Source organism: Nelumbo lutea, chromosome 3, assembly GCF_056320005.1.
Source record: "Nelumbo lutea isolate HS-2025 chromosome 3, American lotus-T2T, whole genome shotgun sequence".
In the NCBI taxonomy this organism is placed as follows: domain Eukaryota; kingdom Viridiplantae; phylum Streptophyta; class Magnoliopsida; order Proteales; family Nelumbonaceae; genus Nelumbo; species Nelumbo lutea.
Window position 1 is genome coordinate 32,473,561 of NC_142686.1, and position 18,828 is coordinate 32,492,388.

The 18,828-nt window shown below is 38.5% G+C and overlaps 1 protein-coding gene across 1 annotated transcript in view; it reads left to right on the forward strand.

Moving 5' to 3' along the window:
* The first annotated feature begins 2,767 nt into the window (after positions 1-2,767).
* LOC148864071 (uncharacterized) overlaps positions 2,768-18,828 on the forward strand; it is a 63,673-nt gene continuing 47,612 nt past the window's right edge. Inside the window, exons 1-2 of the mRNA XM_088979230.1 lie at positions 2,768-3,529; positions 15,797-16,029. Of these exons, the coding sequence (XP_088835356.1) occupies positions 3,350-3,529; positions 15,797-16,029 (413 nt within the window). The 5' untranslated portion in view covers positions 2,768-3,349. The remainder of the gene's footprint in view (positions 3,530-15,796; positions 16,030-18,828) is intronic.

The following is an 18,828-nucleotide window of genomic DNA, read 5'->3' on the forward strand; positions in this document are numbered from 1 at the left end:
CATTGTCATAGTGATGTCTTCATGTTGTCACCACCTAATCCTTGATCACTTGAGGATTAAAACAAAACATACAAGCAATAAAACAAAAGCCCAACATGTCATGATGCAACAACACCCTCAAGCAGTAATGGCTACAAATTGATCATTGTTTTGTGTAATTGGTTATTTTCACACTTCAACATGTCTGCCACCATCACAGGGTATGAATTGGTCTACCCAAATAAAATAATTTTTGAGTGCCTGCTTATAAAAAAACTTTATTTTTACTTTTTTTTCAAATTTAAAATGTTCATCTTACATCAAATCGATAACAAAATACATAACAAAAGACATAACAATCCAACACATGGACAAAAGGTTTACAACACATAACAAAGGACAATCTTCATGATATTCAATATATAATAAAAAACATAACAAAATACAACGATGGGATTAGAGAAAAAACCCCACCCATTCGGCATAACATATAACCATCGATGGGATCATAAAATAAACTATACCCATTTGGCATAACATATAACAAATGCAAACAAAATAATATAATTTAAACGATTGCAAATCGCATTGGCTAGAGATTGTTTAAAACTCATCTTTGCGGTGAGAGCAAAAACGGTTTTAAGTAAATATGGCCGGAGAAAAGATGAATTTAAAATAGGACACATGAAACAAAATTAGGTACAATGACAAGACGACATACCTATTGTTCCTGACCGGAAATGTCGTCTGTGATTTCTACTATTCGCTTGCCGTCCGTTGGAGACAAAGAGTACCTCCTTTCTCTCAAAACATCGGAAACACGCAGAACATTGCCAAACAGGTCCTTAGTGGCTCATCCCTTTCCCTCTCTATTGTTGAAATTGAATTGCAATTGATTATTTTTTTTAATATTCTAAAAGGAAGATTCCCCATCATTGTAAAAGGATCCATCCAAATGCAAATGCCCTTCCCATCCCCTAAATGCCAAATACATCCCTTCGCAAGGAGATCTCTACCCCATGATTTATTTCACTAGCCCCAATGAGGGGCTTGACCCCAATTCCGCCAAATAAAACAAAAAGTCCTTTGGAAAATATTTCCCTTGTAATACCTTCGACACCAAAGATTCAGAATCTCAATGACTAACCAAGTTGATCTTGCTAATAAAGCCGGACCCGTTTGGCAAATCTTTTTGGGAAGTTGCAGTAGATTTGACAGTCAAAAGACGTGTTGAGCTTTTGCATGAATATCTAAGCAGTCTGAAGCTAGTTTGGTAGATATACATATTTTTGTGTCTTTCCACATGACAATAATGCGAAAGACACAAAATGCTTCATTTGGAGCTTCCTAAAATGGGATTTTCGCATCTTTTCGGTGCTCTGGCTTTTGACAGCTAGATCTTCTGTGAACCAAAGAGGAATATACCAAAAATCGGTCTGTCCGAATTGTAAATAACCGAAAAACTGCATGGAAAGGCATTCCAAACGGACCCTTAAACAAGTGAATCTATCGGAAGCCTAAGCCACCCATAACTAAGCTCAGTTCAGCCAATGGAGACAATGTTTGTTACAAGGTTTTTAAACCAGACCATACAAGGGGTCGTTCTAGGGTCTGGTTCCTATGTCAAATGGTTCGACCATCAATTCCAAACGGATGTCCTACTTTAACAAAATAAAAAATAGAAAATGACAAAAAAAATGTCCAAGTTAGTGAGTCATTGACCAAATTAATGGTTTTTGGCCAAAAAACAGTTTTGGAGTGAAACAGAGACCTACTCTCAATTTTTCTGATGCCATTTTGGGTACTTGCACAAAGACTATTACCCCAAGACTTACTTTTTTTTTTTTTTTTGTTTTTTTCTCCCCCTTTTTTAGTATTACATATTATACATTATGGGTGGGGGGGTGTTATGGATGCAAATTACTTAAGAATAAGTCCGAGACATAGTGTAAGGGCCTGTTTGTTTTCTTTTAACTCTCATCTCTTAAGATAGATCTTTTAACTTTAAGAGAAAAATTGTTGTTAGTTTCCTCTTATCTCTTATCTCTTAAAGTGTAATTATAAAACCTTTTGTTTTTCAATGATACTCCTGAAAAGATAAACAAAAACTCTCATATATGGGGTCAAAATGGATATTTGATAATTTTCAGAATTCAAAACAACATTCTCTGTATTTAAAATTCATAGGAAAGAAAAATTCACCAATACTAATATACCTCTTAATGTAATTATTATACTTTCAGATGTCATACTTAGAGCAAATGAATAGGCCCTAAGCGTGACACACAAACATGTCTAATCATGACCATGATAGGATATAATCATAATATGATTCCTATAAAAATTAACCTAATATGGATTAGCACTTTTTAGTTGTGCGGCAGGTCCAACATGTATATGAAACCCACAATGAAGATTGAATGTTTGTGAGAATTTTACGACTTGTGGAGTATCATTATAGTGGATATTCCACAGCATGTTAAAACAGCTATTGGGTTCGGCTAAACCTATCTCCATATAATCATCCTCAAAAAGAATAAATTACATATAACCACTTTGCCCCCGACCTACAGGTTAATGGTGAAATTAAAACTACTAATTAAAGTAAATTAGTAAATTATTCATTGGCTGCCACTAACAATTATCAAAATTATGAAAACAATCAATTTAAAGCTTAAAGCGTTTTCAAAGAATTGATGAATGATGAATCAGAAAAATGTGAGAATTAGGATATCGAAATGATATAATAAAATAATATAGAGATAGTTTGGCTTTGCGTTTTAAAAATGATTTCGACAGCGATTCCAAACAAGATTTAACAAAGTAATTTTGCAGGAAATCGAAAAAAAAGTAATTTTGCAAGAACCGTCTAACGGCAAATCTATGACAAGGGTCTTTCTAGATTTTGAAAAGTAAAGGGTAGTTTTTAGGTAATAATAGTCAAGAACCAGAGCCAGATTGCTAAATCGTCGCTCCGAAGTGATCGCTCGCAGGCAGTCAACATCTTGCTAACAGTAACGGAAAATGTATGGAGGTCGTGGATCGCTTGTCCTCTATCATCAAGGACAAAAAATACCCTTCAGTTCAGAGTACTGTACAGTAGAGGTTCAATAACGGTACGTCCTACTTCCCTCATAAACGGCTAAACCGCGCCTTTTCATTGCTTACCTCTCCGAGAACAAAAACGCGTTTGGTTCTTGCTCAAAGAACATTGTTTGATTCCTAAATATCATTTTTTCCCATCTTTAAATGGTACCCAATTCGGAAAATTTACGGATTATTGTTATTCCTACTTTGATCTGCTCTACAATCTATTCCTTTATCAAAAAATTATACTTCTGACCATCTGGGCATTGTTAATTCTACCTTAATGTTTACTCTCTTTCTGGGTTTTCTTGTGGGGGCGTTGACGGTTATCGTCGTCGAAGTTCTGGGTTTCCTTCACATCCTGGATCGATTGGCCCGGAAAAAAGAAGTCGGGCGGAGGAAATCCCAATCAGATGGTGACCTCGATTCTGAACAGTCTATTGCCTTCGCTTACAACAAGCAGGTTAGCTTCCAAGACATTCGGTTAGGTTTCTGTCCATCTTGTGCAATCTTTTTTGGATTACTTTCTGTCTTTGTTTGTGGGTATCGAGAGACTTCTTGATGGCTTTAATTGAGTTTTGATGCTAATTCTTGGCTTGCTTTGAATTAATTAACTGTTTACATTTCTTCTCATCTTGTATACATAGTTTGGTCCAGAGAAAAGATGCGTAGAAACACTATAAACAAATAAACGATTATGAATCCACGGTATCCGTAAAATCCCAGGCCTTGTGAAAATAATAAATTTGGACTAATCTTTGAAGCACGAGAGAGTGATCAACATGATATTGGGGAAACTAAAAGCTTCTTATGGTGTTTAATCTGTTGCTTTTTCTCGGTAAAAGGTTGCTCTGTATTAAAACCTTTAGTTTAGTGGTCCAAACTTAGCCTATTGAGCTATTATCCAAGCAAATAAAACTTCCCACTATTAAATTTACTATTAACAATTTTATTCTTGTTTATCACACTTATTTTTGTTTAATATGATAAATATACAATATTAGAGATGTGTCCAAATGCCTTCTACATCTTTTTTTTTGTATTTTTTTTTATACTTTTGTTTGTTTTCATCCTTTTTAATTTTTATTATCATTTAATTATAACATCAAGGATTTACACATTTAACCTAAAAGGTTGAATTGTTGACTTGCTACCAAATAGGAAAACAACTCGTTTTGGGTTGATTTTAAATTTGTATTTTATTTCTATCATCAATAAAAATAATTATTCTTTGACACACTTATTTTTCTTATATGGTAAATCAGTATAAGAGTCGATGAAAAATGGGAGTTAATACCCTAAATATGAGACTTAATGAGAGGGAGTTGAATGAGGAGAAATGTAGTAATTCAAATTACATTTTATGCCCTCACAATTGGAGAGACCAAATTCAAAAATAGGGGTATTCTAGTCAAGAGTGAGATTCAATGAATGATACTGGGAGTTAATACCTTGAATACAAGACTTGATGAGAATGATTTGAATGAGGAGAAAAGTGGTTGTTCAAATTGCATTTCTGTCTTTACAATGAGGGACCAAATTAAAAAATGGGGTATTTTAGTCAAACAAAAATTCCTCTCTCTCATTTAAACTTTTAATAGCAGTATAGATGGGGTCTAAATTTTCTATTCATAAATGTTGTTCATTTGGTTTAATGTCTCAATTAAATATTTTTTATTAAAATACAAATTAGCCCCCATGATAGCTCAAGATCAAGGGGTAAATTCCATCCAATGAAAATTCCAGAAAATAAGACCCATTCACACTTTTATAAGTAGTACACATATAGATGTAAGATCCAAAATCAAGTGCACTATTTCTTTGGTGTCAATACGAAACTTAGCCATGAAATAAATGGAAATGTGACAAAATGTGATATGTTCTGGTGGGATTTTAAATTCTTGCATGTTGGATTCAAGTCTGGTTGCCATCAGAAGTGACAAATTGTGGAACCCCAAAGAAGAAAGATGATTCAAGTTTGGTTTCCACCAGAAATGGGCAGGTTAAACTAAGGGTCCTTTTGGAATCGGAATCCAATTCCCATTCCTGGTGGAATGGTGTTCCCGTTTCATTCCCCTTCCTTGGGAACGAGAATCCCATTCTAGTCGATTCTGATTTTGATTCCCTTTTGAACCAAACAGGCAGGAGGAATAGATAATTTCTGATTCTGATTTCAAGGATTTCGAGTCCGATTCCAATTCTGACTGTGAATGGTGAACCAAACAGACCCTAAATCTTGACCAATGTTCAATGGGAAATCTAGGTCCATCTTGGGGGGGGGGGTGTTATTAGGGATGCCATGGAGAATATAGTTCATTTGGATCCCATTGGAGAAGGATATTCTCTGCATCCAGGAATCCTGTCTATCTGCAAGTTTAAAGATTGATGTTGCTGCAGGTTGGAATGATCTTATTGTTCAAGGGGACAGTGGTGTGGTTATTGGTTGGTTGATGACAACTAATGCAGGTGCATGGACTTTAATCTGCCAGATTCAAGAAGCAATCTCTTATGGAGAAGGGTTAGGCAAGGCCTCTCTTGATTAGGAAACATCAGTCAAGTGGCTGAATTGTACGTTTTTCCCCTCTTGTTTTTGCTGTTATCAGTCAGCTTATGCTGAATATTTGTTCCCTCTCTTAAAACACCATCAGGAGTGAGGGTCTGCATTTACATTTTTCGGTAGTAAGGCTCTTTGGTGCAAAATCAGGTACAAAGCAAAATCAGGTCACAGGGTGAAATTTTGGGAAGACACTTGTCGGGGAGACACTCCCTCATCCCAAACCTACCCTGGAATTTATAATGCCTTCAACTTCAAAAACAAATTAATTGCTGAAATTGTGACTGTTGGCCTCGTTCACGTCTCAATAGGTCATTTATTTACCTAGGTAAATGCACTTATTCGGGCAAGTGTTTCTTGGAAACCACTTACCCGGATAAGTGCACTTATCAGTGTTCTTTCCCCAGGTAAAGTTGTACAATAACCATTTTATCCAAAACAGTGACATTATTGAAGGGACAATATTGTCTCTTCACATATTAGCAATTTTCTGTGCGGAGGGGTAAGTGATTTACCCAAGTCTCAAGATGGTATTACTTGCCCTGGTAAATGAGCCACTCAGGAATCATTCTTTTCCATGGGACCCACTAATACCGAAATTTGATTGTGAGTTTATTTCTTTTCTGTGGGAGTGGGACCCACCAACTTACCTGCCCCCACTTCCTGGAAAACGAACAAGGACTTAATGAGTTGGGGCTGGGTTGGAACTTGGGCTTAAGGAGATCCTTGAAAGACCATGAATTGAGTGAGTGAGTTCCTTTTTGTGAGATTATTACTTTTGGGTTCTGATTGAGAGACTTTGGGTACCCAATGTTAATGGCCTCTTCTTCTGCATCTCATTCTTCCAAACCTTTCAGCCTCTACCTGAAACAACCCTATTGAGCAAGAGCAAGAGAAGAGAGGAGAGGAGGAAGAAAGGAAGAGAGGAGAAGAGAGGCGAGAGGACTGAAAGCCCCAAAAGAATCTGCAGGCGTGTGCAGTAGATATTATTTATACTAGTCTAGTCGTACAACATAAAGATGGGGAAATTACAACAGTACTCTTGCGGTACTAAACCTGTGTACGATAACACCTGTCAACACTCCCCCTCAAGTTGGAGCATAGATATCAATCATGCCCAACTTGTCACAGAGATCATGATGTCTGGAATGGTTTAGCCCCTTTGTAAAGATGTCTGCAAGTTGGTTCTCAGAGCTGACATAGGGAGTACACACTTCGCTTGTGATGACTTTCTCTCTGATAAAATGCTTGTCAACTTCGATGTGTTTTATTCTATCATGTAGCACTGGATTGGCAGCAATGCTTATAGCTGCTTTGTTATCACAGAATAGAGTCATAGGTTTGTCCACTGGGAAACCCAACTCACTCAACAGATTCTTTATCCACATGCCTTCAGCTACCCCGTGGGTCATAGCATGATATTCAGCTTCAACACTGGATCTAACCACCACGTTTTGCTTTTTACTCCTCCATGTAACAAGGTTCCCTCCTATAAAGGTGCAGTAGCCACTAGTAGACTTTCTGTCACTTTGAGATCCGGCCCAATCTGCATCTGTATAAACTTCAACTTTCAAATTCCCGTGCTTTTGAAATAACAAGCCAGCGCCTGGAAACTTCTTTAAATATCAGAGGATTCTCTTTGCTGCTTCAAGATGAGAGGACCTAGGTGCATGCATGAACTGACTGAGGACACCAACAGCATATGCAATGTCTGGACGAGTCATAGAAGGGTATAACAATCTTCCTACAAGCCTCTGAAACTGTTTCACATCCTTGAGAGGTTCACCTTGGCTGTCACCTAATTTATGGTTGGGGTCAATGGGAGAGTCAACTGGCTTCACACCCCCATCTTTCCAGTGTCCTGAAGTAAATTTAGGACATATTTCCTTTGAGAAATGAAGATACCCCTCTTTGATCGGGCAACTTCAATTCCAAGGAAGTATCTAGTAGGTCCTAGATCCTTCACTTCAAACTGAGTGGCAAGAAAAAACTTCAACCTCTGAATTTCATCCTTCCAGTCACCAGTAACAATTATATCATCCACATATACAATTAAGGCAACAATGTGTGATCTGATTGACATTGCTTGTATCCTTTCTACTGAACCGCAACATGAAATCTGCTGAAGCAAGCTCTTGGTGATTGTTTCAGCCTGTATAAAGACTTCTTCAACTTGCACACTTTCTGTTCATTTCCTTGAGCCAGAAAACCAGGGGGTTGAATCATGTAAACTTCCTCTTCAAGGTCACCATTCAAGAATGCATTCCTGATGTCAAGCTGATGTAGATCCCAATCCAGATTAGCAGCAAGAGAGAAAAGAACTCTAATAGAGTTCATCTTGGCAACAGGGGCAAAAGTTTCTGCATAATCAACTCCGTACACTTGAGTAAACCCCTTTGCCACTAAGCGAGCTTTATACCTCTCCACCGTTCCGTCAGCCCTATGCTTGACAGTGAACACCCATTTACATCCAACTAGAACATTTCCCTTAGGAAGATCAACAAGTTCCCATGTGCCATTTTTATGTAGGGCATTAATTTCTTCCTTCATGGCATTTGTCCATTCAGGAACTGAAGAGCTTCTGCCACATTCTTGGGGATAAGGACACTGTCAATAGAGGTAAGGAAAGCACGAAATGAGGGTGAAATGTTCTCATAGGAAACAAAGTTGGAAATGGGATGTTTAGTGGTGCACAATCTAACACCTTTCCTGTGAGCAATAGGAATGTCAAGGTCATTAGCAGCAGAGGAATCATTTTCAATAGAATCAGGAACATCCTTGGGAGCCAAGTTACCTGAGTGAGTATGATCCTCCCCCGAGGAGTTTGGTGGCACTAGAGGTACAACTTCCGGATTCTCCACAACTCTTGAATTTGGTTGGCCTTTGCGACGACGAGAAAAGACACGAAACGGTGGAGGATCAAGAAGAGAAGGGAGTTGAACCAGTTTCTCCTCATGCCTACACTCCCCTTGAGGAGAAACAGGATAAAAAGGCTCATCTTCAAAGAAAGAAACATCCATGGAGACATAGAATTTCCGAGAAACAGGATCAAAACAACGATACCCCTTTTGAGTGAAGGAGTAACCAAGAAACATGCAAGGGATAGCACGAGAATCCAATTTCCCACGGGTGGGAGACAGATTTTGGACAAAGCACCGACAACCAAATACACGAGGAGGAATAGAAAGAAGGGGAGCCTTAGGAAAGAGAAGCTGATGTGGGGCTTTGTACTCTAACCAACGGGAGGGCATACGGTTTATGAGGTAAATAGAACAAAGAACAACTTCAAGCCAAAAACGTTTGGGGACATTCATATGAAGTAGTAAACCCCGAGCCACTTCAAGGAGATGTCGGTTCTTCCGTTCGGCCACACCATTTTGTTGTGGTGTGCGGGCACAAGAGCTCTGGTGAAGTGAACCACGCAAAGCAAAGAATTCAGTGAGATCACTATGAAAAAATTCTTTTGCATTGTCTGACTGAAAAATTTGGATTTCAGTCTGAAATTGGGTGAAGACCATCTGCTGGAAATCTTGAATGATTTTTGGTACTTCCTCCCTGGTTCGCATCAGATATACCCAAGTATATCTAGAATAATCATCAATGAGGGTAATGAAATACTTGTAGCCACTCTCAGATGGTAAAGTAACAGGGCCCCATACATCAGAATGAACAATGTGAAAAGGCGATTCAGATTTACTATTTTTTTGAAGAAAATGAGTTCTACAATGTTTACTTAACTAACACGTTTGACAAGAAAAATAAAAAATAGACATTGACTTAAACAATTCTGGGAATACAACTTTCAAAGACTCAAAAGACAAATGACTAAAACGACAATGCATAAATAAACTTTACTCTTACAGGACTGACTCATAGACTCTGTAACATGAAGACCAACCCTATTCTCCAGCATGTAAAGTCCATCAACCATACGTCCCCTACCAATCGTCCTCCCTGAGGCCAGATCCTGACTCACACAATGAGAAGGGAAAAAAGTCACGGAGCAATTTAAGGAATTAGTAACACTACTAACAGAGAACAAATTAATGGGAAATTTTGGAACATGAAGGACATCAGAAAGGGTAAGACCAAGAGGAAGAGAGAGGGTTCCTTGACCAGCTATGGAAGTGTATGATCCATCGGCTAGTCTCACCTTGTCTCTTCCAGAAAGAAGGTGATAGGTTTGAAAATAAGAGGACGTACCAGTCATGTGTTTTGACGCTCTAGAATCAATGATCCATGGACGGTCAGGGGTGTGAGAAGCAACATGGAAAGCTGTGGCAGGGTTACCTGACGAATTGCTCTACCATAGAGCTCTAAATGGTCACAAAAGGAATTCATAATATCCTCCCTCGGGTAAGATCCAGTGAGATGTGTCTGAGTCACAGTAGAAATGGGGGGCTGATTCTCCCGAGTAACCATGTTGGCCATGTGGTATTTCTTTGTACCTTGCTGTCCGGACCTCTTATTCACATCTGAACCTTGCTTCTTAGTCAGATCTTGAGCCCATTTTGGTTTCCCATGAAGATCCCAACAGGTATCTTTAGTGTGTTGGGGTTTCTGCCAATGAGTGCATCACAATTTGTCCTTATCTTCAGTTTTTTTCTGGAGATCTCCTTTCCTGGAAGAAGATCCCACACTAGTAGAGACACCCCCTTTTGCTGCCAACACAACTACATCCCCACCAGGGCTGTTCATCAAATTCCTTCTGCTCTCTTCAGATTGTACAAGAGCATAGACTTCCTGAACTGATGAGAGATCCTTAGAGTTGAGAATCTGTACTCTGATAGATTCATACATAGGATTCAGACCATGTAAGAAGGCAAACACTCTTTGCTGGGAGACAAGTTTCTTGTACATTTTGGCATCCTCATCACACTTCCAATCCACATTCTGGTAATGGTCCAACTCCTTCCAGACAGAAGTCAAGTCAGAGTAATATACTGATAAACATCTCTCCCCTTGTCTACAAGTAGATGATGCTGCCTGCAGTTGATAAATCTTGACATAGTGTCACAATTCTGAATACGTAGATTTTGCTTGTTCCCAGATCTCATTTGCAGTTTCAACCCACATGAAATTCTTTCTTATTTGATGTTGCATGGAGACCAAGAGCCAAGACATAACCATACTGTTCTCCTGATTCCATCTATCATATTCAGTACTCCCAGAGGGTGGTTCTTTGATTCTCCCATTAATATAGCCTATCTTCCCCCTTGCAGTGATGTATAACTTGATCCCTCTTGACCACTCTAGGTAATTTAAACCATCAAGAGGGACAACAACCATAGGAAAGGATAAGTCACCCCCACAGGAAACTCCAGATGTGACTGAATCTTCACTACCCATGATTTCGGGTTTAAGAAAAAAACAACAGCAATCAAAGAAGTACTGCCGTACAGGGCTGTTACAGAAACAGGTCCTTATGACCATCAGTCCACAAAAGAAAGAAGACTTGCTATCTCAACACAGCAACAGGTCCTTCTGACCTACGGTTTCACTGGGAGCAAAGACTGAACACTGCTGTTGCAGTACTTGAACAGGTCTGTATGACCTACGATTTTACAGAGGTCAAATGACCCCCCAACAGAATGAAAAAAATTACAAGGTGAAGTTCACCACATACCTAATCGGCAGACTTGGTAGCCGAACAGTCAATGAGATCAACAGGGTAGCCGAACAGTCATTCAATGAGATCAATACAACACCAACTCTTTGAACATCAGATGATAGCCTCTCTGTAAACCAGAACTTCCTCTACGAACCTCAGATGATAGCCTCTCTACAGTCGAACAGACAATGGATACAACTTCTGGGCTGGAAGATGAAAAGTCTCTATAACTAGAACCCTTTTTCTGCGCTGGAAGATGAAAAAATCAGGCAGGCATCTTCTTGCATAAGGTCAAACTGAATACAACAAATTAGCAGTTCGATGGATACAGCACTGGGAGATGAAGAGACTATCTGCTCGACATTGACCACAACAGCTTTGCTTGACACCACCCTTCAGGCCTCGACGATTTGCTTTGATACCATATTGAGCAAGAGCAAGAGAAGAGAAGAGAGGAGGAAGAGAGGAAGAGAGGAGAGGAGGGGCGAGAGGACTGAAAGCCCCAAAAGAATCTGCAGGCGTGTGCAGTAGATATTATTTATACTAGTCTAGTCGTACAACATAAAGATGGGGAAATTACAACAGTACCCTTGCGGTACTAAACCTGTGTACAATAACACCTGTCAACAAACCCTTTCCCTTCCAAAGAAATGTGGAGCAGCCCAATCCCTCCTAAGGTGAAGGTGTTCTATTGGGAGGCAGCTATTCAAGTCAAGCACCCATGAAAGGCTTCAAAGAAGATGGTAGAACTGGTCTCTTTCACCCTGTGTGTGTTCTTTGCAAGAAGAGTGGGGAATCCACAAATCACCTCTTGTTACATTGTGCCTACATGTCTCATGTGTGGCAACACTTTTTTTCCTTAGAAGGAAGAGATTGGGTAGCCCCAAATACTGTCTTGGATCTGTTCAGCCCAAATTGCTTGAGATGTTTCTCTTGAAGACAAAAGGTATTGTGGTAGTATGTGAGGGGAGCTGTTTTATGGGGAATGCTAAAACTGTGGTGCGAGAGGAATGCTAAAACTTTTGAAGAAAGGTACAAGGGGATTGAGGAGTTCTGCGAGCTTACCTTGATAAGAGTGACACACTGGACAGCGGTATGTGAGGAATTCAAAGGTAGTTCAGTGAATGACTTACTAAGAGGATGGCAAGGTATAGCTGACTTTCAATCTACAAGACAACAAAGACTGATGGAGTGGTTCCCACCAACTGCTGGAAGGGTCAAAATTAACTTTGATGGGTGCTGCATTGGGATTCCAGGGGAGTCAGGTGTGGGGGGCGTAGTGAGAGATGTGAACAACTGAATGGTAATTTATACTTAGCTTTTTGGGCCCAGTTGGGTATGGTGACATTTTAAGGGCTGAATTGATGGCAGTTATTCAAGGTCTGAAACTGTTAAATTTAAAGGGGTTCAGAGATATGTAGGTAGAAGGGGATTGTTAAATGGTTATTGGCTAGCTGAAGAAACCAAAATGGCCTTGGAGGTTCAGACTGGCACTGCTTCTATGGGCTTCTTGAATACCTCATTCAATTGGGTACCTAGAAGTGCCAATATGATGGTAGATGCATTGACAAGAGCAGGAGTTTTGGACGACCATTTGGAATGGGGATATCCTGGGCCTGGATCTAATTTTTTGTAATCTGTATAAGTTTTATTTATCTTGTTTCTTTTTCTCTCTTAATTGGAGCTCCAGTTGGATGGGAACCTTCTGTTCTGGTGTTTGTGTGGTATTTTTGAATTCTCTGTTTAATTTGTAATAAAATTTATCAGTTACTTGTGAAAAAAATAGTAAAGCTCATTAGGTGTAATTGATGATAAAAAATTCAAAATTTGGATTCAAATCTTCATTTAATGGATGCAGAGGAAATGAAACCAACTATCTAAAATTCTCCAAGCTTTTGATTCTGCTTCCCAATTCCACTGTTCCAAATGCAATGTGAATGACAAAATTTGGAGCTAAATTTGCTTGTTAGTAATATTATGAACTCTGTGTGGTATAATATAAATTAGTACAAGGTAAAACACCTTGTTAAAATTGTCCATTTAAAGGAAATTGTTGCACAATAGTGTTGGTAATTGGATGCTACAAATTGTCCAAATGCAATGCAATGTTTCCTATATTTGGATGACAAACATTTCCACTGACACTAGCGTTTTAAATCTTAGTTCTCTTATAAAACAAAGAGTGGGTGTCACCATTCTATTCTTGTGGCTCTTATCTTTCTTGTCTTTGTTCTCTATTCACTTCATTTGTAAGAATATATGGTTTGATGCTTTATAGGTGGAAGCTATTTCTGAGCAGTTAGCACCTTGCTCAAATCTCTTGGCATTTTGGTTTTAGTTCTGAATGCACTTAAGAGACAGTTTGTTAAATTAAGCTTGTATCTGTTAAATTAAGTACAAACCAAGGTTCAAAATTTCACAACGTATCGGATCATATCAGTCGATACGTATCGTTCCAGTATGAATCCGATACATGGAACGCATATAAATCATATGTAGCATTCCTTTTCGTATGTATCAGTCTGTATCGGGCTGTTTCGAGTCTGTATCAGCCGATACGGTTCCAAAACAGTCCAATACAGCTTGATATAAGTCCCCTTCTCTCATTAATTTCATTAAATTATATTTAGGGCCAAATTACCCCTCATTAATTTTATATTTTACTCCTATATTTAAGTGCAATTTCTCTCTCATTAGTTAGTTAATTACTCTTGTAATTAATGCTTAATTTTAAATTTGAATTTCAATTTTAGCGCCTAGTTGGAATTCTCTTCTCATTAATTTCGTTAGTTAATAACCCTCATTCTCATTAATTCGTTTTGTTAGTATAAAACTACAAACTTAGTAATAGTAAGATTCGAACCTTGGACATTAGGCTTTAACAACTAGAGGTTCACCACTAAGCCACACCCATTTGCTTGCTATAGGTTTATGCATTTTTATTTTTAAGTAAATTTTCTCTTTTTCTTAGTGTATGCTTATCAATAAATGTTAGAATTAATTATTAAAATTTATGTATTAATAAGTATTAAGATAAATTATATTGATTATTTTAAAACTAATATATATCAATATACATTTTAGTTTTTTTTTTTTTTTTTTTTTACGTTTTAGTTATACCATCATTTGTTAGTAGTTACTAAATGTGTCCCGATATCTCGAATTTTATATACACCATTAAATTACAGTTTTTTTACTTTTAAATAACTTATTTACAATCATATAAAACTTGTAACTATCATTATTAATATATTTTTAGAATTTATTTGAGTTTTTTAGCATATTTATGCGTATCTTGATTTTTCGTCTGTATCCATACGTATCCAAAGCGTATCCCTATACGTTTCTTAAAATTATCTTTCCGATACACCTTACGTTTCCAATACTTTAAACCTTCCCATCTTTTTCCTGTTGGTGTTTAAAATCCTAGTGAAGGTTGCTAATAGATTGGAGAAGCTAATGAGAGATTTCCTGTGGGAGTCGGGAGAGGAGAAGAGGGATCATAGAGTTAGCTGGGAGATAGTGTGTAGGAGTAAGACTTGTGGTGGTTTGGGGCTTGGGAGTATTAGGAGAAGGAATATGACTCTGTTGGGAAAGTGGTTGTGGAGGTTCCCTATGGAGAAGGAGAAGCTATGGGCTAGAATAGTGGCAAGTATACATGGGCTGGAGCACAATGGATGGGACGCTGGAATTAGAGCTAGGACCACAAGCAATTCTCCTTGGAAAGCCATTCATGACTTGCTACCAGTTTTCTCCCCTAATATTAGGTATGATTTGAATTCCGGTAACTCCATAAAATTTTGGGAACAAACCTAGGTGGGGAGTGCCCCTCTAAAGGATCAGTTTCCTTCTTTGTATGCTCTTTCTGATTTGAAAAATGAGCCAATCTTGTCTTTCACCACCCCGTCCTCTTCCACTTCTGGGATTGGGTGGAACTTGGGTTTAAGAAGGGATTTGAGGGACTCAGACTTCGACAGTATTTCGAGCCTTATTGCACTTCTTGATAACATTGTCTTAGACCCCACTAGGGCGGATTCTAGAATTTGGACATGTACCCCCAATGGTTTGACAACTCAATATGAAGAATCTAAAAATACCAAAGTTTGACAACTCAATATGAAGAATCTAAAAATACCAAAGTTTGACAACTCAAAAATTACAAATTGCCATTGGTTCAACAATATGAAGAATCTTGATTTCCTATTTCAAGAATTCTTTCCCATGTGCATCACTTTTACTGATATTTGGATTATTTTTGTACTCTTGGATTTATTAGTAGATGGCCGAGCTAAAATTGTTGGGCTTAACGCTCAAGGCTGAGTTCAATTGAGTTGGACATTTAGTGGTTCTTTTTCATCTTCTCTCTTTGATGTAGGTATCCGTGGAACCATGTAAATCCTTGAGTTTCATATATATGATATTTGGTTTTGTTCTAGTTATTTTCTTTCCATTTTTGTAGTTCCATCAAACCTATGATTGTGTTCCCTCATGACAATGTTTACCATTTCCGAAGGATTGGAATCCTTCTAAAAATGAAACCTGACTTGTGCATGCTTTTATCTCAGGGGGTTGTTTGGGTATTAGAATCAGAAAGGGTTTCAAAGCTTTGGCCTGAGGAGAAAGTGCTGAGGGAGCAAAAAAACAAGGAGATCTTGGAAGTTTCCCCTGTAAAAAAACATGCTAAAATTAAAAACCGGTCACTTGTCTTGACTGATCCAGATGGTTCTCAGGCAACTATTCAGCTTGTGGGTTGCATAGTTCTAGCTGTTTCTGGCTCAAATGTATCCTCAAAAAAGTGGTAAGTTTCTTGACATAAATACTTGATTTTTTGGCCTAACTATATGTATATCAATTACTTCTTGGCCTTTTTACATAATACTTTGTCTATGAATATACATCACATAAAAAAGGAATGCATGCCATATATACATTAAATTAGTGTAAAATAATATCATATCATACTTCCCAAAGTTTGTATCTAGTGTACCGGTGGTGGACACAAGACTTTCTTGGTATGACACCCAATCCTGGATTGACACTTCTAGATATATTTTATAGCATTAATGCTTTAAAAATATGTAAAGTGGTGTGTTTAATAAACCATACAACTAAACGGTCTATATATGTTAGAAAGTAAATTACATTTGGCAAGACATAGCCTTGAGAAATGACACTTAGAACTAGACATAAAAGTATGATATAAGCATTAAGCATATTATATAGGAAACCCGTACTCATATCCTTGTTGTTATTCTGTATCTTGACACCATAGGTGTGCATGTCTATTCAAGAGTTTGGTAATATGAATCTTTTTGCTTCTTTATGGCATAGTACACACCCAAGGGTGTTGGACCGATCGTCTGATTTATCTCATTTAGAAGATAGTCTTGGTAAAAACTTGACCAGATAGTCTTGTTCTGGTACAATGTAAAACCGGTATCATGCCAAATTCTAGCACATGGTTTTCTAACACCAAAATTTACTCTGGTGGAAGGGCGGCCACCAAAAATTTATTAGATGAAATCAAAAGAGAGACCTAGGAGGGGGAGGGACGTAAATTCCTTACCCCTTTAGAAAAGCTATACAATCCGAAACCTCCTCTAGCTGTCAAGGAAATTATTTCCATCTAATAATAGGTATCGCAACACCATCCTCTTGAACTGCTTGTCTAATAGAAATGGGGCAATGTTGAAGCTTTGAAGCCACTGAACATTATTGAGGTCGCATGCCATCTTAGCAAGGATATAAACAACTTGGTTTCCTTCCCTATATATGTGGGAGAAATCACAACACATGACACCAATTGAATTTGGAAAGAGGAAGCTTGGGAAAGAGGATGATTACTATGGAAAGGAGTGAGGGCAGCTTTGGACGAAGAAAAAGTGGAGTGGTGCTGGTCGTGTTACTGAAACAGAACAGTCATATTACTGATTGAAATGGAGTGGTGCTGGTTGAGGTGAGTTAGACAGGGAAGATGGGTGAGAGGTTGAAGGTTCTTAACACCGCCAGAATTGTTAGGAGTAGTTAACAGGGGCAGTATTGTCTTTTTCATGTTAATCTTTTTCTCTTATATCTGCTATGATTTTCTTAAGGGTATTATAGTCATTTCAGCCTTAGTAGAATGTTAATACAACCTGGGTCGACAGTAAGGAGAAGTAAACAGATTTCTCCTTTCTAGTCTTCCCTCTTTTCTTCTCCTTTTCTTCTCTTTCCCTTCCCTTTCTCTTCTTCTCTTCTTTTCTTTCTTTCTTCTATTCTTTTCTTCACTTTTTCTTACTTTATTAAAGTTGGAACATGGTATCAGAGCCTTGAAGTCGACTGTACTGTTCGCGGAACTGTTCACATCCCAACTTTTTGTGCCCTAGGAATAGAGAATATTCTGTTTGTTGGAAAGGAAAAGGACTTAAGAGGACTGATCACCCACTTGGAAAAGAGGCTTTAATGCCTCAAATTGCAGTGTTGTGTGAGTTGGTGGCGTTTTTCTAAAAGCCCTCTATTTGGCAGTTCGAAGAGGGCACTTTTGTGATGTTTCGAGTTGTGACGTAGGTGCTCCTCAATGTGTGGTGATTTTGTAGTGGTTTGTGTTTTGGTGACACCTTGTGGTAAGTATGTGATATGACCCAGAAATTTGACATGCAGTTCACAGACGCACAGCAGAATCCAAACCACTGGTACATCAACAAAGAACTGATATTCATTCAGAAGAAAAGAAGATCACTTACAGTAGGTCAGTTCTTCGAGAGACCGCCGACTCTCCCAAGCACTCTCAGAATTTTGTACTCAACAAAAGTCTGCCTCCTCCATCCCCCAAAGCCCCTTCTTATACACATCTTACAGCATAACTGCCTTCCATAATAAATGCCCAGCTGGCCAACTTATAAATGCCCCACACTCTTCTTATTCCCAACTGACAAGCTATAAATGCTACTCTTCTCATTCTCAACTGACAAGCTATAAATGCTACAAAACTCTCCTTATTCCCAACTGACAAGCTATAAATGCTACAAAACTCTCCTTATTCCCTCCAGCCATAAGTTCCCCCATGTTCAATTATTTCCCCCCTTGGCCGAAAGTTGATCTTTCCCCTTCCTGGCATACGTAAAATTAATTGGGGGCCTATCATTACCCACCGCCCAAAGTCTAACCTTGTCCTTAAGGTTGAAATGAGGAAATTGGTCGCGAAGTAAGTCAAAAGGCTCCCACGAATCTTCAAAATCAGGCAGGTCCTGCCGATGGATAAGCACTTTCGAACCAGTAACTCCAGGCATAGTGGATGGACGCACCCCTCGAACGGCCGCAGGTTCCACCAGCATTTCCATATCAGCTGACAGAGTGGAAGGAATCACAGGAGAAGAGACATGATTGCCAATTGCCTTCTTGAGTTGCGAGACATGAAAAACAGGATGAATCCTTGCCTCTGGAGGAAGTTGAAGTTTATAAGCGACGACGCCAATTCTTTCCACAATAGCAAATGGTCCATAAAATTGAGGGGCAAGCTTTTCATTGGCTCGGCGAGCTAGAGACTGCTGGCGATAAGGTTGCACTCGCACATATACCGAATCTCCAACCTCAAAATTAACATCACGATGGCTCGCAT